At 55.9% G+C, this 22,904-nt stretch overlaps 1 protein-coding gene and 1 long non-coding RNA gene across 2 annotated transcripts in view; both read left to right on the top strand.

The window, feature by feature from the left end:
- The window catches only part of SLC39A11 (solute carrier family 39 member 11), an 81,968-nt gene extending 80,742 nt beyond the window's left edge, over positions 1-1,226 (top strand). Inside the window, exon 10 of the mRNA XM_036394801.2 lies at positions 616-1,226. Coding sequence (XP_036250694.1) covers positions 616-694 — 79 coding nt within the window. The 3' untranslated portion in view covers positions 695-1,226. The remainder of the gene's footprint in view (positions 1-615) is intronic.
- A 14,767-nt stretch (positions 1,227-15,993) lies between these two features.
- Positions 15,994-22,904, top strand: part of LOC129046891 (uncharacterized) — a 40,585-nt gene continuing 33,674 nt past the window's right edge. The window contains exon 1 of the long non-coding RNA XR_008508734.1: positions 15,994-16,152. This is a non-coding gene — a long non-coding RNA (uncharacterized LOC129046891). The remainder of the gene's footprint in view (positions 16,153-22,904) is intronic.

Here is a 22,904-nt window from a genome sequence, read left to right as displayed (position 1 = left end):
GCAGGGGTCCAGGATGAGGGAAGAGACGAGGATCTGACTCCATGTTTCTGAAGGCTGATGTATTATTTTATGAGATATATTACATTAAAACTATATTAAATCTATACTAAAAGAATAGAAGAAAAGATTTCATCAGAAGGCTTGCAGAGAAGGAAAAGAATGATAACAAAATCTTGTGACTGACCAGAGAGTCCGAGCCAGCTGGGCTGTGATTGGCCATTAATTAGGAACAACCACATGAGCCCAATCCCAGATGCACCTGTTGCATTCCACAGCAGCAGATAACCATTGCTTACATTTTGTTCCTGAGGCCTCTCAGCTTCTCAGGAGAAAAAAATCCTAGCAAAAGGATTTTCCATAAAATGTGTCTGTGACAGAGATGGGTTCTGCTCCTTGGCTGGATGGAGGGGCTGGGAATCCTCCAGGCAGCAAACTGAGAGAAAAGGGGAAAGTTACCCCATGGAGATGGGGTTTGGGATCCTGGGGGGCTCAGGATGCAGCCGTGGGGTTGCTGTGCTCCCTCCCCATGGGCAGGAGGGCTGGGATCATCGGGGCTGGGATGGGACACGAGCAGCATTCCCTGCCCCAACACTCCCCTGTCCCCTCTCCCTGCAGTGGCAACGGGAAATTGGCATCCTGGACGTCCATCCTGGGCTTTGTGGTGATGATGTCCCTGGATGTGGGGCTGGGCTAGGGCAGGGCTGCATTCCCAGAGGACACAGCAGAGCCCGCGCCGCGGGATCGGGAGCCGCGCACGCCTTGGCCCGGGACTGGATCTGTACATAGAACTTTGGGATCTGGTTTGGTGTTGATTTCCTCTGATTTTGTATCTCCCCCTCCCCTCTGAGCTCCTGCCGATGGTTTCCAAGCACAAACGTGGGTGGCTCCTCCCAGGTCCTGGTTTGCTTTTCCTCTTGGAAGGGGCGGTGGATGATGCTGGGCTGGTTTCTCCAGGGAAAGGCATTTGGGATTCTGATCCTCTCTGTTCTGTCAGGGGTTGGGAATTCCCTGCCCCGTGTGGAGGCTGGTCTGGGGTCTTGAAATGGAGCAATCTCCTTATGGAGTGTGGAATTGCACCCTTTTTTGGGAAGGTTGAAGGCATTGGGACGGTGATGAGCCGTGGGATCACAGGTCTCCCACATCCTGCTGCTCCTCAGGAGCACTGCAGGGAATTGGTTTGGATGCATGGAGATGGTCCAGGCAAATAAAGATGAATCTTCTTGGGATCTCTGCAAGAGGGAAATGTCATTTTTTCCTGAATGTGTCTCAGAGGGGCACTGCTCCAATGTGCTGTGTCCAATGCTCTGGGGTTTTCTACGGGAAAAACCCCAGGAAAGGAGGATTTGAGTGTTTTCCATGCAATTCCATGTGGAGCTGTCTGGGCTTCCAAGGGATTCTGGCTTTCAGCTGCTGCTTCCAGCAATCAGAACTCCCTGAAAAGGGCCAAGCAGAGGGGATAGAAGCACCCAGCCACGGCCTGGGACATGGGGATGGGCTCTGGGGGAGTGACCCCATGGCTGGAGAGGGATTTGGGATCCTGGGGATGGCCCTGGACCCCCAGCCCGTGTCCCTGCTTCCCCAAACCCTCCTGGGGCATCACCTGCATCCCCTGGCTGCCTCCTGCTGCTCTGGAACTGGGGCTGGGATGTTCCAGACCCACCTTTGGTCCCCACAAAGGGAACAGGCTGGAATAAGCTGAGCTCTCCATTTTGTTCAGTCCTTGTTGGTTTTTTTTTTTTGGCTGGATTTCCTTTGTGTGTCCCTCTGGATGATCCAAAGCTCCTGTTTGCTGATGGATTTGACCTTTTAACTGTGATTGCTTTCAATAAATGGGAAATGGAGTTTGCACGGAGCTGTTCCCATGCCATAAATCCACGGATTTGCTCCTCCTCCCTGCACTCTGCTGGGTTTCCTCTCTCCAGCCTCGCTGCTCCTGGCTTTCCAAGGTCCTCTCTTGGCTGGGAAAGCTTCCTTGGGGCTGGGAAAAGAAGGGAAAAGCCAAGGAGAGGCAGTTTCACCCTGGGTGTGCATCCCTGGAACTGCGGGGCTGAGCTGGGTCCCTCCAGGCACAGGGGAAATTTGGGAATTCAGCCTTTGGCAGGATAAACAGGGGGGGGTCAGGCCCTCTTTTGGAAAGGTGAGAGCTGTCCCTGCATGAGAGGGAAGGGATCTGCCACAGCTGGGGATCAGAGCCCTCCCAGTGCCCCATTCCCAGCGCTCTCCCTAATTCCACCCACGCTGGAGGCTCTGGAAAGCTCTGAGCTCTCTGTCTCCAGCTTAAAAACCTTCAAATCCTCTGGGATGTCCATGGCTTGGGGATCTCCAGCCTGTCAGGGACGTTTCCTGGTTTAATTCCTGGCGTTTGGTGCCAGCTGGTACAAAAAAAAAAAAACCCATTAGAGAGTTGGAGGCAGCCTTGTAATCAGATTTCTGGGAGATAATGCCAAATCAAGCATTTAATCCTGCCTGGATGCAGCCAGGCCAGATGGGGATGGAGCCCTGGGAAGGAGCAGGCAGGCAGGGAGGCAGAAATCCCAGAGGAAAATCCCATTTTTCTGTTTGTCCTCTGGAGGAAAATGAAATGATCTCCCCATTCCTTGGGGTGAGGGGAAGCTGCCACAGGGCCAGGACTGAGATTGTCCCTGGGGACAAGAAATGGCCATGGAAAAGCGGAATTTGGGAGCAGAGGGGATAGAAACACCCAGCCACGGCCTGGGACATGGAGATGGGCTCTGGGGGAGTGACCCCATGGCTGGAGAGGGGATTTGGGATCCTGGGGATGGCCCTGGGCCCCCAGCCCGTGTCCCTGCTATGGAAAAGGGGAGGAACCCCGGGATCACAGCTCCTGCTGGGCACAGGGAAGGTTCATCCCCCCCTTTCCACCCCTTCCAGGGGAAGACTCAGCCTTTGGAGGGGTTGGAAATGTCCTGTGAGCTGCTCACACACAAAATACCAAATTCTAGCTGGGGATCTCTCCCTCCCCCCAGTGATTTTTCAGTAATACCTTTAGATTCCTGAGTTTGATCTTAAAATCAGAATAAATTTTAGGAGTGGTTGGAGGGAAACTTAAGCTGTGACCCCTCTCCAGTTAAAACTTCAAACCCCCCAAATAAATTTCATTCCTTTCCTTTCCTTTCCTTTCCTTTCCTTTCCTTTCCTTTCCTTTCCTTTCCTTTCCTTTCCTTTCCTTTCCTTTCCTTTCCTTTCCTTTCCTTTCCTTTCCTTTCCTTTCCTTTCCTTTCCTTTTTCCTTTCCTTTTTCCTTTCCTTTTTCCTTTCCTTTTTCCTTTCCTTTTTCCTTTCCTTTTTCCTTTCCTTTTTCCTTTCCTTTTTCCTTTCCTTTTTCCTTTCCTTTTTCCTTTCCTTTTTCCTTTCCTTTTTCCTTTCCTTTTTCCTTTCCTTTTTCCTTTCCTTTTTCCTTTCTCTTCTCTTCTCTTCTCTTCTCTTCTCTTCTCTTCTCTTCTCTTCTCTTCTCTTCTCTTCTCTTCTCTTCTCTTCTCTTCTCTTCTCTTCTCTTCTCTTCTCTTCTCTTCTCTTCTCTTCCTCTCTCTTCTCTCTTTTACTTTTCCTTTCTTTTTTCTTTTCTCTTTTTTCTATTTTCTATTTTCTTTTTTCTTCTCCTTTCCCACCCCAACCCCCAGCCTGTATCTGTGGCCCCTTTGCTGCTGTTTTTTGGATGTTTTGGGGTTTTCCAAGCCCTGCTGATTAACGGGGCGACCAGAGAACGGGAAAAGAATGGGGAAAGAATGGGAAATCCCCCAGTTCCTCCCAGCCCCGGGGGTGGCTGTGCTTGGCACTGGAGGCTCTGCTGCTGCCTGTGCAGGAGCTGCTGCTCCCAGGGCTTGGCCAAGCTCCGTGGCTGTGGAAAAGCCCAGGAATGCAGGGCTGGGTGCATTTTTCTGCTTTTATTCTGGGTTTGGTTTTTTTTTTTTGTGTGTGTGTTTCAGAGGCCAAACCATGGAGGGGCTGCCTGGGACCGGCACCATCGGTGGCTGCTGAGGAGGTGGTGGAGGAATCCCCAGGGAAGCTCCTCTGGAGCCAGGAGGGATGAGCTGGGCTGGAATTGATCCCCAGTGGAGGATGGAGGCTGCTGATAGCTGGGAGCAGGGCCTGTGTTCATCCAGGGATTCATGGGTGTGCAGTGCCCTTCCCTTTTCCCTTTTCCCTTCTCCCTTTTCCCTTCCAGGTCCAGGGTGGGATTCTTGGGGTGTCTGGGCAGAGGCTGGACTGGATGATTCCTGTGATGGTCCCTGTAGGGTTGGATGATCCCTGTAGGGTTGGATGTCTCCTGTGATGACCCCTGTAGGACTGGATGATCCCTGTAGGGTTGGATGTCTCCTGTGATGACCCCTGTAGGACTGGATGACCCCTGTGATGGTCCCTGTAGGGTTGGATGATCCCTGTAGGGCTGGATGGTCCCTATAGGGCTGGATGGTCCCTGTAGGGTTGGATGGTCCCTGTAGGGTTGGATGTCCCCTGTGATGGTCCCTGTGGGGCTGGATGGTCCCTGTGGGGCTGGATGGTCCCTATGGGACTGGATGTCCCCTGTGATGGTCCCTGTAGGGTTGGATGACCCCTGTGGGGCTGGATGACCCCTGTGGGGCTGGATGGTCCCTGTAGGGTTGGATGTCCCCTGTGATGGTCCCATGGGACTGGATGTCCCCTGTCTCCCTCCCAGCTGCTCGCGGTGCTCCCCGGCAGCCGGCGGTGACTCAGGGCACAGGAACGGCTCTCGGGGATGCCAGGAACGAGCGGGGCCGGGCGGCCCGTGCCGTGCCGGGGGCTGGGAAGGCGCAGGCGGCTGCGGTTTGCAGGGCAGGGCGGGGACGGCAACCCCGAGCGAGGCTTTGCACGCAAAGGGAACAATAATCCCATTATGAGCCCCGCGGCTGGAGCCGCTCGCCGTGCGCGATGCGCGCCCGGGGCGGATCGCGGCACCTGAGTCACCGCTGGGAAGGGATGGATCGCACCTCCCTCCCTCCCTCCCTCCCTCCCTTCAGCCTTCCCTGGCACGGCAGCAGCCCCGAGCCGCACACAGGGATGGATCGCACCTCCCGCCTGCAGTATATGGCAGTGATAATTCATGCTATTAATGTATGGTATAAAATATTGTCAAATCCAAACCATGTCTTTTGACCATCCTGGCCGGGAGCAGTGTCCTGTTCATATACATCCGGTTCCCGTACACACGTTAAGATTTAACGTAAGAATAGAAGCTTCCAGGGCGATGATCCCTGGTTTCCCGAGTTGTCAGGGACCACCCAAAAGCGATTATCGCTTTCACCCTGATACATCTGAATACACGGCTCCTCTGGAGTCGATTGAGGACACACCTGGACGAGGCTTTTGTCCACCTCTGCACATGGAAAGCAACAGCTCTGCATGTGAAGAGACACAAAGAAAATTCTGTCATCTTTGCCTCGGGCAGAATAAACTGTATAAAAACTTGCGAGGGTGAACGGGGGAGACGCTGGCATTTTGGAGGTCAGGTCCAGGTTCACCCAGCACCCAACCCAGGCCTGACGCTCTCTTTTTGTCCGTGATGGTTTCAAAGACCGAACTTCGGTCTCGCAGACAAATTAATAAATCTTTGCTAAATTTTTGATCACTTTTGGCTCACGATTTGATAATTTATAACACGCCCCTCCCTCGGCACGGCAGCAATCCCGAGCTGCAGACCGAATCAATGACTTCTATTCTTCGTGCGCGGCTTTGTTGGCCTTGGCAGCCGTGCCACAGTTGAAGCCTCCTGATGCTCCCTGGCCCCTCGCAGCCCCCCCGTGCCCCCAAATCCCCCTGGAGGTGCTGCGTTCCCGTGCCCCAATCCCCTCCTGCAGGTTCCTCCTTCCAGCCCCAGCCTGGCCCTGGGGAACGCAGGGGATTTGGGCTCAGGGTGTGCTTTTGCCAGGGCAGATGTTGTGTGCGGGGTTATTGAGTTTGGAGAGGAGATTTTGGAGAATCCTGGAATGGTTTGGCTTGGGAGGGACCTTAAATCCCATCCGGTGCCACCATGGGCAGGGTCACCTTCCACTGTCCAGGGTGCTCCAAGTCCTGTCCAGCCTGGCCTTGGGCACTGCCAGGGATCCAGGGGCAGCCACAGCTGCTCTGGGAATTCCATCCCAGCCAGGAATTCCCAATTCCCAATATCTGGCAGTGGAAGCCGTTCCATCCCAGCCAGGAATTCCCAATTCCCAATATCTGGCAGTGGAAGCCATTCCATCCCAGCCAGGAATTCCCAATTCCCAATATCCTATCCCTCCCTGCCTTCTGTCAGTTTAAAGCCATTCCCTGTGTCCTGTCTCTCCATCCCTTGTTCCCAGTCCTTCTCCAGCTGTCCTGGAGCCCCTTCAGGCCCTGGAAGGGGTTCTGAGGTCTCTCCAGACTCTTCTCTTTTCCAGGCTGAACAATCCCAACTTTTAATTGAATTCCAGTTATTTTTCAGGTATTTATTGGCTCTCCCTCAGCAGGTTTGTTTAGTCTTGCATGGTCAACCAGCCCTTGAACAGCTCCGTGCTTGTGTCCCTGCTGGATTCCTGGGATTGCTCATCCACGGATGAGCTCCTGCTTCCCTTTTTCCTGGTTCTTTTACCTGAAATCCTTCATTTTCACTGTGCCACCTCAGGGGGATGTTCTCCATGTGCTTCCTTAGGAGCTGCGTGAGGTGGGAAAGGTGAAATCCCATCGGTCCCAGAAGGATTCCAACTCCATTTCTTCAACCCACAGGGTTGTTCCTAATGGGAAAAGAGGGAAAATCCCCGCTGTGGGATCTGCAGCTGGCCCAGCTCCCATTTTAGTGCCTCATTTCTTGTTTTGAGTCTTTTACAGCGTGCAGGGTTTGTGTGAGAACAGGGGGGAAACATTCCTGGTGCGGCCTTGGTTGAGATTTCTGGGAAGTGTTTTTTGTGCCTCATAATCCTGCCAGGGGGATCTCCAGAGCAGGAAATGGAGCCTGAAGGTTTATTTTAACATAATCTTACAAAATGCTGATGATAACTGAAAAGCTTTTGTGTCCAGGGCTGGTTCCTGGGGAGGAATTGTTTCAACCTCTGGCTGCTGCCTCTCGTGTTCCTGCAGGAACATGGAAGACGTTCCTGACCGGAGCTCCGAGCTCGTCTCACACGGTCCCTGAGCTGTGCCTGGGGCAGAAACAAACCCGGGCTGGGGGGGAAGAGAGCCCTGGGTCTGCTCTCCTTTGGCTGCAGAATCATTTCCCTGCCATAAAATCACCAGCAGGAGCCAAGGGAAGGTGAGGTCATAGGGAAAAACACGGGCTGGGAAACAATGGAGGGAGGTGCTGGTAACGGCTGGGGTGGGGGTGTCCCACAGCCCGGGGTGTCCCGGGGACCCCCAGCTCCTCCAGGGACCCCCAGCTCTCCCAGGGACCCCCCAGCTCCTCCAGGGACCCCCCAGCTCCTCCAGGGACCCCCAGGTCCTCCAAGGACCCCCCAGCTCCTCCAGGGACCCCCAGCTCTCCCAGGGACCCCCCAGCTCCTCCAGGGACCCCAACCTCCATCAGGAACCCCTTCTCTTCAAAAATCCCAACTTCACTGGGACCCCCAGTTTCCCCAGGACCTTCATCTCTACCAGGATCCCAACTCCACCAGAACTCCAATCTCCTCCAGGATCCCATCTCCGCCAGGGTCCCACCTCTGTCAGGACCCCCAGCTTCTCCAGGATCCCATCTTTTCCAGGATCCCAACTGCTCTGGGATATCAGCCTCCACTGAACCCCCATCTCCTCCATGACCCCAATCCCATTGAACCCCCATCTCCTCCATGACCCCAATCCCATTGAACCCCACATCTCCTCCAGGACCCCAATCCCACTGGAGCCCCCCATGTCCTCCAGGACCCCAGTCCCATTGAACCCCCCATCTCCTCCATGACCCCAATCCCATTGAACCCCCATCTCCTCCATGACCCCAATCCCACTGAACCCCCCATGTCCTCCATGACCCCAATCCCATTGAACCCCACATCTCCTCCAGGACCCCAATCCCATTGAACCCCACATCTCCTCCAGGACCCCAATCCCACTGAACTCCCCATCCTGCTATTCCAGTGCTGCTCCCCCCACCCAGGACACACCATCAGCATTCCCAAACTTTTTTTATTTCCCTTTCTTTCCCAAGGTTTAGAGTCCAGTGAAGGCTGGGGCATCCCAGCTCCTCCCCCCGCGATGTGTCAGGCCAGGCTGGCAGGAGTGGGGTTGGATTTCAAACACAAATCACAGCTCACAACATATTTGGCTTTTTCCTTTCCTTTTCCTGGTCTAATTTATCCCAGCTCATCTCTGCTGGAGGATGGACACAAATCCAGGAGGATCTGCAGGTCCTTTCCCTGAATCCAGCATTGCTGGTGTGTCCCTGGAGGCCAGAGAGCCCGGGAATTTGGGGGACATCTCTTAAATCTTGTCTTGGCGAGGATTTCACCAAACCCCCCAGTTTTGGGCGGAGATGAAATCCTTGGGAGAGCAGGGAGATGAACGCTGACACCGAGGAGCCCCGCGGGCCTCGCGAGTCATTAAACAAATGAAGTGTTAGCAGGAGGAGGCCCCTGCGATTGCGATTGCGTGTGAAACCCCCGGGGGCTCGGTAATTGCTCTGCAGCTCTGGTGGGTGGAAGAGACAAAGGGATTCGGGGGGATTTTGGGGGGATTTTGGGGATTTTTTTCCTCCCCTGGTGCAGCCAGCAGCAGCTCCAGCTCTTTTTGGATCCATGGAGCGCTCGGAGGTTTGGAGCAGAGCCTGGGATGGGATGAGGCCCCTGTCCCTGGGGGAGGTGTGGGCAGAGCTCCCAGTCCTCCCAGTGAGCTCCAGTTCTCTCATGGACCCCAGCTCCCAGTCCACAGCCTCTGCCACCGTTGGAACATTCCAATTTCATTGGAGACGTTTTTCCCTCTGAGGTGACCAAAGCCACCTCCCCCCCCCAAAAAACCCCTGCGTATCCCGGGCTGCAGCGGCTCCAGAGAGGTGTGAAATTCCCAAATTCCAGGTTCCAGGCTTGTCTGTGCTCAGCAGGACGAGATCCCACGAGGAGAAGCATCAGGAGCCTCCACAGGAATCCTCAGCTCCGTTTTTCCCAAGCTCCCTGTGCCTGGGATATTCCTTAGGGACACCAACCCTTGGGATCAGCATCTGATCAGCGCTTCTCAGCTCAGGCTATCTGATAATCCCAGCAGGGAAACATCCCTGCTGCTGGAATGCCGCCAGCCAGGAGGGGATGATGGCCCTCCCAGAGCCAAAAGGAGCCCAAACGATTTCATTTGATCGTTTAACACAGCCAGGACCAGCCCCAGGGTGCTGCCCACAGGGATTCCCGCGGGGAAAGGGATGCAGAGAGCCCCTCGGAGGAGGTGGGAATGGGCCGGGGGGAGGCTGAGATTCCTTCCCTCTGCTCTTTTTCCCTTTTCCTTTTCCCTCCCCCTCTCCCCGAAGCTGTCCCAAACAAGTGCTGCCTTCTGGCACGGCCTTTCCCAGCTGCACAAAGGCTGCCTTGTGCCTCTGAGCTCCAGATGTTCCTCATCCCACAGGAGCTCCAGCGCCGGGTACCTGCTCCCCTGCAGCACCGGCTGGCCTGGCAGGGAGCTCAGCGTTCTGCTCCCAGCAATATTGAGCTTTTTATTCCCGCTCTAATTGTGGTTCTCCCTGAGGATCTCATGGAGGTGTCAGGAATTCCCTCTCCTGTGGCCTCAGGGCTGGCAGGGAGGTGCCTCCACCTCGGGGACACAGGTTGGGGACAGGCTGGACCTGGGTCCCAGGATGAGGGAAGGGATGAGAACCTTGACTCCACGTTTCAGAAGTGATTTATTATTTTATGGTACAAATTAAAATAAAAGAAAATGATATATTAGAACTCTACTAAAAGAATAGAAGAAAGGATTTAATCTGAAGGCTTGCAAGGAATGAAAAAGAGTGATAATAAAATCTTGTGGCTGCTCACAGCCTCGACACAAGTGGCTGTCATTGGTCATCAAGTAAAAGCAATTTCACATGCTGGGTAAACAATTCTCCAAATCACATTCCAGAGCAGCAGAACATGGGGAAGCTGAAGCTTCTCAGGAGAAAAGATCCTAAGGAAAGGATTTGTCATAAAATGTGTCTGTGACAGCACCCTGTCCATGGAGCAGGTGAGCCCAGGGGCTGCACAAATGCAGCTGGGGTCGGGCTCTTGTCCAGGTAACAAAGGATGGGACAATGGGAAACACCCTCAGGTTGCAGCAGGGGAGGCTGAGGTTGGATACTGGGAGAAGCTCCGTGGGAAAGGCTGTCCTGCCCTGGCACAGGTGCTGGAGACCCCGTCCCTGCAGGGACTGAAAACCGTGTGGATGTGGCACCTGGGGACAGGGGCAGTGGTGGCATTGGCAGTGCTCAGGGAGGTTGGACTGGGTGATCTTAGGGGGCTTTTCCAACCTAGTCTGTAATTCCAGGAACGCCTTTCTCCCCAGAATCCACATCTGGGGGAGGTGAGGGATGAAGGCACCCAGGGGTTGTGTTTTCCATGGAAGGGATGGAGGAGGAGCAGGTGAAGGAGCTGGTGATGGCCAGGGCAGCTCACCCGGGGCTGGAGGAGGCTCCTGGTCTGCGGGATGCAGGGTGGGGATGGATCCAGGATCAGGATCTGGATGCAGGGACAGGGCACCGCGGGGCTCTCCCGGCCAGGGGCAGGGAGCGACCCCTGGAAACCGCCCCCATTCTCCTGGGAAACGCCGGGGGCAGGAGCAGGGGATGCTCAGGAGCAGGGAATGGCTGGGGTGGGGAGCGGATCCCGCCCCGCAGCCCGGGCACAGAAACCCCTCTCTGCGGAGCACAAGCGCCTCTCTGTCCCCTCTGCCCTCCCTCCCCTTTAAAATCGTCCCCTTTTGTCCCCACACATTTCCCTCGGTGCCATTGTCCCCCTGCTCCCTCAGCCCACCCGGGGCCACCTGTTTTTAACACGTCCTTTTCCAGGACACCTGATCCTGATGTATTTATTTATTTTCATTGCTGGTTTGTTTTCTTTTTTTCTTTTCTTTTTTTTTTTTTTAGGGCCTATTAAGTTGATTCCTCCTTCCCGTGCCCTGGGAGCCGCGGTTAATGAGTAACCACAGCGAGCTCCGGGGCAGCTGCCTCACACAAACCGACCCGGGAGTTTTTTGGAGCCGCATAAGGGAACGTTTGTTCTGCAGCCTCTCAATGGATCCTTGTGCAGGAGGCAAGGAGTGTGGGGAGAGAAAGGGAGAGACACTAAATCACTGCCCTCCTCCTCCTCCTCCTCCTCGGAGCACAGCTCAGAGCTCAGCCCGGGGGCTGCTGCTGCCTTTTCCTCAGAGGTGGGGGCTGAGGCACCTTGGCGGGTTCACAGAATGGATTTATCTCCCCAGCCGAGCTCATTTTAGGCACTTTTTAGCATTAAGGCTCCTTTTAAGTGGCTTAAGGGTCAAACACTGAGCCCATCCAGACTCTGGCGTGGCAGGAATTGGGATTTTCTGTGTTCCTGTCCCATTGAGGAGCAGGTTTGGCTCTTGGGGTTCATCATTTGTCCCCTTTGTGGTGATTTTGGGAGCTCATTTTAGGCACTTTTTAGCATTAAGGCTCCTTTTAAGTGGTTTAAGGATCAAACACTGAGCCCATCCAGACTCTGGCGTGGCAGGAATTGGGATTTTCCGTCTCTGTCCCATTGAGGAGCAGGTTTGGCTCTTGGGGTTCATCATTTGTCCCCTTTGTGGTGATTTTGGGAGCTCATTTTAGGCACTTTTTAGCATTAAGGCTCCTTTTAGCATTAAGTGTTTGACCCTGGTTTAAGGGTCAAACACTGAGCCCATCCAGACTCTGGCGTGGCAGGAATTGGGATTTTCTGTCTCTGTCCCATTGTGGAGCAGGTTTGGCTCCTGGGGTTCATCATTTGTCCCCTCTGTGGTGATTTTGGGGGGTTTATCTGACATTTGCTGTGGGCTTTGAGGCTGTGTCCCTTCCCTGGCTGATGGGGCAGGGTCTGGAAGCTCCCAGGTGTCCCGTGTGACCTTGGCCATGGCACTTAAAGCTCTGTGCCCGTGTCACTGAGCAAACAGTGACACAAAACACAGCTCAGCCCTGCCTTCGTGCTCCTCCCCAGGCTGCTGGGAAGCCTCTTGGGAGCGGGCAGAGAATTCCAGGTACCAAACTGCTCCTGCTTGGAGCGGCTCTCCCTCTCTCTGTGGCTCCATAAAAAGAACTCCGGGAGCATCGAGTCCAAGCTCAGCCCAAACAGCCCCTGTCAAGCAGAGCTGGTGGGGAAGAGCCACCTGTGCTCCTTTCTGAGGGATGGGGACACCCTCAGTGCCCCGGGCAGCCCCTGCAGTGCCGGGCTGCTCCTGCAGAGCGGGAATTTTGGAACATGCACCCGGAGCCTCCCTGGCACAGCCCCTGTCCCTGCTCCTGGGAGCTGCTCCCGCCTCGCCCGCTCTGCTCAGGGCCTGAGGGGCTCAGACTCCAGGGCTGTGGTGGCAGCAGATCCTCCCCGTGTTCTGGGACAATGCCAAGCTGGGACTGCTCCGCGTCCCTTTGTCCCCAGAGCACAGGAGTGTCCCCAAGGGCTCCCCATCCCTGCTCCAGCTCCCTCTGAGGATTCCCAGTGCTCCTTCCCAGGCTGGGATCCAGCACCAGGCAAGAGCTAAAACCACATTTTCCTCCTCTTTTACAAACCTCGGCTTTGGGGCTTGGGTTTAGTTTTATTTTTCTTTTTTTCTTTTTTAATTTGAGGATTGGCTGCAGTTTTGGGGAAAGATTGGGGCTGTTTGTGTTTTACCTGCCACAGCTCCCTGGAGCAGCAGCTCTTTATTGGCTCCTGCAGCACTTGGCACTCTCAGCACTGGAAAGAAAAAGCTTTTTGTTCCCATATTTCCATATATTTATATGGATTTAACTGGGCTGGGGAGGGTATTTGAAGGTCAGAGGACTCGCAGAGGTTACTGTGCTGGCCAGGCCCTGGGAACAGGGAGCAGCCATCCTGTGGGAACTCATTCCCAGCTCACCCTTCCTTGTCCCTGCGTTTTCCCAGCGCTGCCCATCACTAAACACTTTATTTTCTCGTTTCTCTGGGAAAAACCACCAGCAAATTCCAGGGTGTGGATTTATGGATGTGCCATTCCCAAGCTGGGGTGGGAAAAGCAGCACAAGCTGGGGCTGTGACCCCAAACTGCTCCACAGAGCATTGGGACCAACACGACTTTGACAGAACTGAGAGATTTCCTGGCTCCCCCTTCCCAGGGCACAGCTCCTGTGGCTTCCCAGAGCTTTCCCTGTTTTCCTGGAGGAGTCAACAACCCAGTCCTTCCTCCTTGGCAATTCCTGGCCATTGGGAATATTCTGCTGGAGCAGAGCCAGCCCATCCTCCTGGTGGTCTCCTTGGGAGGCCTAAAGCCATGCCTGGAGTGAGGAACAAGACTTCCCTTCCCAGCGAAACCAGGAAAACCCTTTTTCCAGGAAAACTCTTCCCTTTCCATCAAAACCCTCTTCCCTTCCCAGGAAAACCCTTTTTCCATCAAAACCCTTTTCCCTTCTCAGGAAAACCCTTTTCCCAGGAAAACTCTCTTCCCTTTCCATCAAAACCCTCTTCCCTTCCCAGGAAAACCCTTTTTCCAGGAAAACCCTGTTCCCTTTCCATCAAAACCTTTCTCCCTTCCCAAGAAAACCCTTTTTCCATGAAAACCCTGTTCCCTTTCCATCAAAACCCTCTTCCCTTCCCAGGAAAACCCTTTTTCCAGGAAAACCCTTTTCCCATGAAAACCCTCTTCCCTTCCCAGCAGAACCCTTTCCCCTGTCCCTGGCCCTTGCACTGAGGATTTCCTCCCTTCAAAGCTCCCCCAGAGCTCGGATCCAGCAGATCCAGGGCCCACATTCCCACGTTGGATTTGATGTTTGCAGGGTGACCTCGATGATCCCAGAGGTTTTCTCCAGCCTGGATAATCCTGGGATTCTGTGCTCTCCACGCCACCGTGGAGCTGCAGATCCCTGGGGGACAAAGGACGATTCCAGCTGCTCCCAGTGGGTTTTCCATGCCTCGGGAACATCTGGCTGCCATCCTCCCACCCCCACATGGGCGATGCTGCTCCTCCCCTGCCCACCCCGCCCGCCTGCAGCATTCCAGGGCTTTTCCCCGCGGCTCAGGAATGCGGGGCAGGAATGCTGAGCTCTCCAAGGAGCCGGGAAGGGGCACGGCTGGCACTTCCCACAATGCCCTCCTGTTTGCAGGGCCGGGAATGCTGCCCCACCTGGAGCTGGGTCCCGTTCCGGCATCTCCCGGCACCTCCCAGCATCGCGGTGGCACAGCCAGGGCTGGGAGCATCCCAGGAATCAGCGTCGGGCTCCTCTGGGAACGAGCCCTGCAGCTTTCCATGGCAATTCCTGCTCCTTTGGGGGTCTCTGGGCAGCACACAGGGGCTGTGCCGTGGTCCCTTACGCCATCAGAGCTGTGGCAGAGCCGGTTTTGGCTCCAGGGGTTTTTTTTGGGAGATGATATCTGACAGCTCTGTGTCCTGGAGGCTTGTGGCTTTGAAGGAAATGCCACTGAAAAAGGGAGTAAAACTTCAGAATTCTATTCCAAAAAAGGGGAAATTTGCCTTTGGAAATCCCAGGTATCCAATCCCAATGCTCTGGGAGCCCACAGGAGCCCTCTGGACACCCAGCTCAGGTGGTGCTGGATCAGTGACACTTCCCACTGTCCTAGGCTGCTCCAAGCCTCATCCAACCCAGCCTTGGACATTTCCAGGGATCCAGCGCAGGATAAACCCCATCCCTTGGAGCCTTTTCCCAGCTCTTTCCTCTCTGTGAGCCTCGCTCTGCCTCTTGCCAAACAGGTTTGAATTTCCAGACCGTGGCTATGAAAACGCAGCTCAGCCCCCTCCTGCACAGCACTAAAATATGGCTTTTCCCCCTTTTTAATATCCCCTAAACGATGACCTTTTCCCTCCTTCAGCAGGCAGCCAACACAAGCACAACAATGTGATTTGTGCAGCGTTTCAGCTGCGGTTTCTTCAAGAAATTCATCTGCTCTCGAAGCAATTACGGGCAGGGAAGCATTTCCACTCCGGCTTCGGGCCCTGAAAAGCTGCCAGGAGGGATTTTTTTCCTTCCCCTCCTCTCTCCCTCTTGCTCCCTCAGCCCCCTCCCTTGTCCTAAAAAACTTCTGTGGTTTTGCTTCAGCAGCAGTTCTGGGATGGTGAATCCCAGCCCGGTGCAGGTGGGAAGGGGCTGGATCCGTGTCCCTGTCCCTGCTGGGAGGGGACATTTCCCACCTGGAGCAGGTTTGTGCAGGATCATCCCCCTGAGCAGCACCTTCTGCACCCTTCCCTCGGTCCCAGCTCCTGGAGGGGACACTGGGCACGGTGCCACCCCCTCCTTGTGCCCGCTGTGCCCACAGCACGTGGGGCTCAGAGGGCAGAGGGAACCTGTGGGACACGGCTCCATCCCGTGGGTGACTCTGCCAGCACCCAGGGCTGGGGAGGACGGGCCTTAAAGGAGCCCCGAAGTCAACAGCAAGGTTAATTGCTCAATCATTCCTCGGATGGGTTAATAATTAAGTTAAATTAATAATTGGGAGAATAATTAAACAAAACAATAGCCCATACCCGGCACGATTGAAGCGCTCGCTGGTCGTGCCGGGGTTTTGGGGTTACTCATTCACTTTAGGGCTGGCTGTGCCAGGGATGCAGCTCCCGCAATCCTGTGGAAAACCGGACTTTTCCAGGCAAAACCATCGCTCTTCCCTCCCCTGGAGCCTGGAGAGCGGCGGGGTCCCGGTGAGGAGCCCCCGACCCTCGGTTCCTCCGCGCCCTCCCCTCCCCTCCCCACGGAGGGACGGACGGACGGACGGACAGAAGGACGGAGGGAGAGAGGGAGGGACAGAAGGGCAGAGGGAGGCGGCTCTAGGCCGGGGGGAGGAACTACAAGTCCCGTGAAGCCGCGGCGCCCGCCCGCCCTCCCTGCGGGGCTATAAAAGAGGGAATGGCCCGGCCGCCGCAGTCGGAGCATCCCTGGCTGCGGCGGGGCCGCTCCCGCTGCCCATCCCGGCGCTCCCGGGGATATTCCCGGTGGGAGCGGGGCGGTGCCCGGAGCGGGGCGATACCCGGAGCGGGCTGAGGCTCTGCGGAACGAGGATGAGGAGGATGCCGCTCCGGGAGGCTCCGGGAGGCGGAGGTGGGTGCCCCGCTCGGTTCGGGGGTACGGGGCTCCTGCGCCCCGCACGGGGAGGGCTGTGCCGGGCTCTGCGGGTCCCCTCGGTGCCCGCACCCGCTGTCGCTTCTCCCCCTGTGCCATCCCCTTTGTGTCCCTTCCCCTGCCCGGGATGCTCCTGGTGGAGTTTTCCCCTTCTCTCCAAGGAAAAGCGCGTGGCCGCTGTTTTCCCCTCGCCCTTTGCGTTTTTTGGGTTTTTTTTGGTGGGGTTTTTTGGGTTTATTTTTAGGGACTCGCACACGGCTTTTCCCTTCCCTGCCGTGGGAATTCTTTCCCCAAAAGTCTCGCCCCGGGGCAGGTGCTCGGGCGGGGCTTTGGGCAGTGCCCGCAGCCCCTCGGAGCCCGGGTTTGGGATGCACAAGAGCACTTTTGTGTGAATCCTGGAAAAAAAAAAATAAAAAATGAATGACTCCCTTCTTTTGCTGGCTACAACAAAAAGACCACACCAGTCTAGACCTGCAGCCGACGGCACAGACAGAAATCAGCGCTGTCTGCTCCACTCCGTGGAGTGTCCTGGGCAGCTCCAGCCCGGGATCCCTCCGGAGAGCCGGGGCTGCTGCTTTGGAAGGGGAAAGGATGATTGAGGTTACTCGGATAGGAACAAGAGGAGGTTTGATTGCCCGGACATTGCTGGTGTTGCTCGCTGCTGCCGGCTCGGAATTTCCTCGGAAGGCTTTGGAGGCTGCGGGGGTTGCTCAGCTCTTGCTAATTGAGACATCTTTTTATAATCACGGGCGCAGCCGCGGGAGGGAAGTGGGGGCAGAGCGTTGGTGACTCAGGCCTTGGGAAGAGGCTGCGCTTGGCTTTGCCCGGGGCTGTGGGGGGAGATCCCAGCTGCGAAACTGGAGCAGGGCTCCCGAGGACAGCGGCCCTCTCTGCTGGCAGGCAGGTGATGCTGTCAGGGCGCCGAGTTTCTCATTTCCCTGTAGAGCTGAGGGGCAGAAATCTTCCTGGTTCGCCTCAAGCCTGCAAATGTGAAAGCTGAAATTGAAGGCATCACCCCCAGGTGTGGGATCTGCCATGTGAGGGAAGTTGGAGCTCTGATACGGAGACAATCACTTTGTGCTCTCGTTTCCTAAAGCTTTGCTGCAACACCAGCTCTGTCAAGATTTGGGGCTTTTTTTTTTTTAAGTTTACCAGGTGCTTTCCATGTTCAGGTGTCCCAAAACAAAGGTTTGGGAGATATGGCACCCCTCAAACTCCATTTGATGCAGCAGTGATTGCCCTGTTTGGGACAGTGGGGTCACTCTGGCTGTGGGAATATCAATCCTTTGGGAGGAGGCTCCCAGCTGGGTGAAATGAACCCCAAATCCCATTTCTTGTGGGGTGAGGAGGAGGCAAAATACCCCTGTGGCCAGGAGTGGTGACACCTGTGTGGTGTCTCCCGAGGAAAAAGGGATTTTGGGAGGGCTGACCTGGGCAGGGGGAGCAGGCTCAGGTGCTCTGCCCTGGCAGGTCTCAGGAGCTGCAGGTGTTTCTCCTGCCCAAGGGATTTGGGAACAGGAGTGTCCCTGCTCACTCTGCTGAGACAGGAATTCAAGGCTGTGGAGTCCAGCAGGATTCTCCTGCCTGCTGAGAGAGGGAAAAGGTCCCAAATGGGCTCATCCCACTCTCTGGGGTGCTGGCAGGACCTGGTTTGGAGCTGCTGAACTGGGGCTGCTCCCCTTGGCTGAAGGATCCCCCAGATCCCTGTGGAATGGCTGGGACCTGCTGGGGAAGGTGGGTTCAGCCCTGAAGGGCTGGAAAATGAGGAATATCCTGGAAAATGAGGAGTGTCCGACCTGGGAAGGTGGGTTCAGCCCTGAAGGGCTGGAAAAGGAGGAATGTCCCAGCAGCCTGGGACATTGAGTGGCCACACAAGCAGAGCAGTGTCACCTGCAGTGTATGGGGGACAGTTCAGGTTTAAATGGGATTTTGGGAGGTTTGGGGTCTCCAAGCTCAGGTGCCACCTCACCTGCACCTGGCTGAGCTGGGCTCAGGGTTACAGGTGCAGAGAGGGCTTGGGGAATGTTGGGACCTGGCTTTTTTTAGGAGGGCTTGGAGAATGTTTGGACCTGGCTTTTTTTTGGGATCGCTCTGCCTTTGACATCTGGAAGCCTCCAGCTCTGACCTGGCTCTTCCAAGGCTGAACTTTTTCCATTCCCCTCCTGCCTGGTTTTAAATCTGTTCAATCCAGCAGCATCCCTTGTCCCTGGTGGTTTTTAACAGCAGCTGGCTCGGATCTGGACAGTTTTGGACTCAAGCTTCTCCATCTGGGAATTCTCCTGGATAAGGAATGACGCTTAAATTTTCGGAGATCAAAAGTTTAGGGCCACACCCGCCCCGCAGACAGCGAGGGGGATCATGCCAGGAGCACAATGCAGCTTCCTGGGGGGTTTGGGGGTTGTTTGAACTTTAAACAGAAAATAAAAGCAACAAAAGAGAGGCCGAGGAGAGCCCAGGGCTCTGCCAGTGCCCAGAGCTGGAGCTGCTTTACAAAGCCTGGCCTTGTTCAGCCAGGCTGCTTCCACCACCAAAGATGGGTTTAAAACAGAAATGAGGAAGCAAAAAAGTGCCCCGTGTTTGGATAAACGCGGCACGGAAAGGCTTTTATTATTTAATAAATGCTGCTCCTTTCTGAGGGGATCTCTCAGCGCAGGATTGGGGTTCGCTCCCTATGATTCCCTGAGGACTCTGTGCCTCTCTCCTGCTCCCGGTTTGATTTTAGCGCTCCAAGGCTTCCCCTTTTTCACATTTTTTTGGGTTTTCCTCCCTCTTTGGCAGCACAGGAGTTGCAGGAAGAGCTTTGCTGGCCTGGCAGGGGGCTCGTTGTCACCTCGGGCCCCTCCCGGGTGCGATCTCCGGCGGAGCTGATGAGGTGCGAAGGCCTCGGCCCGGGCCGTGCCCTCAGCAAGGAACATTTTTCCCATTCAATTGGCTGCTCCTCCTGCCAAGCCGCAGATGTGGGGTTTTTTTAAGGGCTAAAACCTAAGCCTTTAAATAAATACGTTTGATCCCTGGGTGGTTGTGCAGCTTTCCTAAGGAAAAAAAAAAAAAAAAATCAATCTCGGAATGGGTTTTGTATGGGGAGCAAACGTCGCTTGCTCGGGTTGTTCCTCAAGCTGATTCCTCAGGTTTTATTCCTGCTTTTATTCCCTGGCTGGGGATCAGAGCTGCAGGAAAAGCTTCCGAAGGCTCTGCTGGGTAAAGCTCAGCCTAAGGCAGCCTGGATCAGCAGGGCCAGAGGGGTTTTGGCCCCTGCAGGAGCTTCAGGCTGGCTCGGAGGGTCTGCCCTGGATCCCCTGGATCCCCTGGATCTCCTGGACCTGGGCTCCTGGATTTTCCTGGAATTCCTGGACCCGGGCTCCTGGGTCCTGCTGGGCTCCTGGATCTCCCTGGATCCTGCTGGGCTCCTGGATCCTGCTGGACCTGGGCTCCTGGATCTCCTGGATCCTTCTGGACCTGGGCTCCTGGATCTCCCTGGGTCCTACTGAGCTCCAGGATCTCCTGGATCCTGCTGGATGTGGGTTCCTGGATCTCCTGGACCCCTGGATCTCCCTGGGTCCAGCTGGGCTCCTGGATCTCCTGGATCCTGTTGGGCTCCTGGATCCTGCTGGGCTCCTGGAATTGGTCCTGCTCAGGGTTGGGTGGAGAAGCTGCTCTGGGACCCCGGTGTCACCTCGTCCCCAGTCTGGGATGGCTGCAGTGTCTCTGCTGTCACTGGAACTGCTCCTGCTGCTGCTTCTTTACACTGCGCTCTCAGGCCAAACCATGAGGGGTTTTGGAAGTTTTTCCTGGGTTTGTAGGAGAAAAGACGGTTTTGGGGTGCGGGGTCCTGCTGGCAGGCAGGAGGTTTGGATCTTAGGAAAACAGTTTTTCATGGGAAGGGTGATAAAGTTCTGGAGTGGTCTGGGGAGGTGGTGGAGTCCCCATCCCTGGGTGTGTTTAACAAAGCCTGGATGTGGCTCTGGGTGCCAGGGTTGAGTTGAGGTGTTGGGGCTCGGTTGGACTCCATGATCTTTAAGTCTCTTCCAGCCTGGTGATTCTGTGAATTCTGAGGTGCTTTAGGAGCTGTGGGGTGGGAGCTCAGGGGGTTCCTGTGGTGCTGTCCCTGCCCGTCCTCGTTCCCAGCACACAAAACCAGGGCTGGTGGCCCTGGAGGGACAGGAGCTGCTGCCAGCGCTGGCACCTGGGCTGCCAGTGACACCAAGAGGCAGGTGCCTGTCCCTGAGGCTGGGACTGCAGGAATTCCAGCTGACAGGAGCTTCCCTGCAATTCCAGAGCCTGGAGAGCAGGGCCCTTCTCTGATGGGAGGGGTTGGGATGAGATCCAGGAGGTTTCCTCACAGCCAGCTCTTCCTTGGGCTTGGTTTGGTTCTTGTTCCAGCATTTCCTGAGCAACTGGAGGGGAAGAGGGAAGGAGGGACCCTCTGGGACTCCATTTGGGGTGGGATGGGGACAGGAGGGTCCTGCTTGGCTGGGCTTGGGGGGGACCCGGCCCCCAGTGGCCACTGGGAGGGAGTGGGAGGTGAATCCATCACCCCAGAGGGGGTTGGGATCTGTGCTGGAGCCAGGCTGGAGGTGAAGCTCTCCAGCCAGAGCTGAGCTCCTCTTGCTGGGCTGTGTGAGGCTGAGGGTGTGCAGAAACCTCCCCGTGAGCTGGGGAGGAGGAGCTGCACGTCTGGAAGTGCCTGGCAGGGCCCTCTCCAGCTGTTTTCCATGGAGATGCCACCCTCTGGCTGCAGGGGTCCCCGGGGACAGCAGTTCCTGCAGCCCTGGCAGGGTGGTGGGTGTTTAATCCCTGTTCCTGGGACAATCCCTTTTTCCTCTGGATGCAGAAGGACCTGGAGGCAGGAGAAGCTGGCTTGTGGAAGTGGCACCTTGGAAGGGAGGACAAGGACCAGGACATGTCCTGCTGGCAGGGTCTGGGCAGGCCCCTCGATGAAGTGCCCGTGACCCTGACGCCAGCCCTGTGCTTGTCCCAGAGGGATCTGTGGGATGTGCCCAGGGCTTGGAGGGGGAGGGAGAAGCTTCCCAGCCCAGCGGCCTGGATGGGGAATAATGCTCCCCTTCTTATGGCTTCTTCAATTGTTCCTGAAAATCCTTTTTAAAAGCAGGAAAGTTCCTTCCTTCCTTTCAGCTCCCGGTATCTTGAAGAATTCACTCCATTGTGAGGCCAGGACAGAGACCCTTCTATGAGGGCTCTCCTCGAGCCCCCCTCGCCGTGCCCCCTCCCACCCCATCCCAACAAGCCCCCATTCTCCTCTGAAGAGGGTCCCTCTGTCTAACGCCAAGTAACTCTTAAGGGTAGCATTTATCCCGGGGCACTCAGCTCACAAAGAGTGCTGGAGTGTCAAATAAACTCCCCACAGCCTGCAAAGAGCAGAGGAAGAAAACACAAAACCCCCTTTCTTTCCACCCCTGCGGGGAAACAAATACGGACTTTGTGCCGGCGGCAGCGGCGCCCTAACGAGCCCGAGCGGGGCTGCTGCGAGCCCGGGTGGCCACGTGAGGGGCTCTGGGGGACTCCAGACCCCCCCAAAATCTGCTGGCTGTCCCCGGGGGGACCTGGCACATGGCAAGGACTCCAAACCCCCCCAAAAACCTGCTGGTGGTCCCCTGTCCCTGCTGACTGTCCCCTGTCCCTGCTGGTTTTCCCCAGGGGGACCTGGCACATGGCAAGGACTCCAAAACCCCCCAAAAATCTGGTGGCTGTCCCCTGTCCCTGCTGGCTGTTCCCTGTCCCTGAGGGGACCTGGCACACAGCAGGGACTCCAAACCCCCCCCAAAATCTGGTGGCTGTCCCCGAGGGGACCTGGCACATGGCAAGGACTCCAACCCCCCCCCGAAAATCTGGTGGCTGTCCCCTGTCCCTGCTGCCTGTCCCCTGTCCCTGGGGGGACCTGGCACACAGCAGGGACTCCAAAACCCCCCAAAAATCTGCTGGCTGTCCCCTGTCCTTGCTCCTGGTTTGGGGAGGAGCTGCTGCTGTGCTGGGGTTGTCACCAGACAGAAGGGACAGCCCTGCCCAGAGCTTTGGGGGGCTCAGCTCCTGTTCCCCACAGGAATTCAGCTTGGGAATTGTCACCTCTGGGTGTTTGCTGTGGTTCCTGTGAGGAATCAATCCCAGGCGCTTCTGCATCCAAACAGGAATCAATCCCGGGCTGTGGTGGATCCAAACAGGAATCAATCCTGGGCTGTGGTGGATCCAAACAGGAATCAATCCCGGGCTGTGGTGGATCCAAACAGGAATCAATCCCGGGCTGTGGTGGATCCAAACAGGAATCAACCCTGGGCTCTTTCGGATCCAAACAGGAATCAATCCTGGGCTCTTTTCCCAAACAGGAATCAATCCCGGGCTGTGGTGGATCCAAACAGGAATCAATCCCGGGCTATGGTGGATCCAAACAGGAATCAATCCTGGGCTGTGGTGGATCCAAACAGGAATCAATCCCAGGCTATGGTGGATCCAAACAGGAATCAACCCTGGGCTCTTTCGGATCCAAACAGGAATCAATCCTGGGCTGTGGTGGATCCAAACAGGAATCAATCCTGGGCTATGGTGGATCCAAACAGGAATCAATCCTGGGCTGTGGTGGATCCAAACAGGAATCAATCCCAGGCTATGGTGGATCCAAACAGGAATCAACCCTGGGCTCTTTCGGATCCAAACAGGAATCCTGTGTGCCAGGAGCCAGTGGGACCAGTCCTGGGCGAGGAAGTGGCCAGTGCTGCCTG

Source organism: Molothrus ater, chromosome 19 (assembly GCF_012460135.2).
Source record: "Molothrus ater isolate BHLD 08-10-18 breed brown headed cowbird chromosome 19, BPBGC_Mater_1.1, whole genome shotgun sequence".
Classification (NCBI taxonomy): Eukaryota; Metazoa; Chordata; class Aves; order Passeriformes; family Icteridae; genus Molothrus; species Molothrus ater.
The sequence above is the reverse complement of the archived record's forward strand: the minus strand, read 5'-3'. Positions and strand labels throughout refer to the sequence as shown.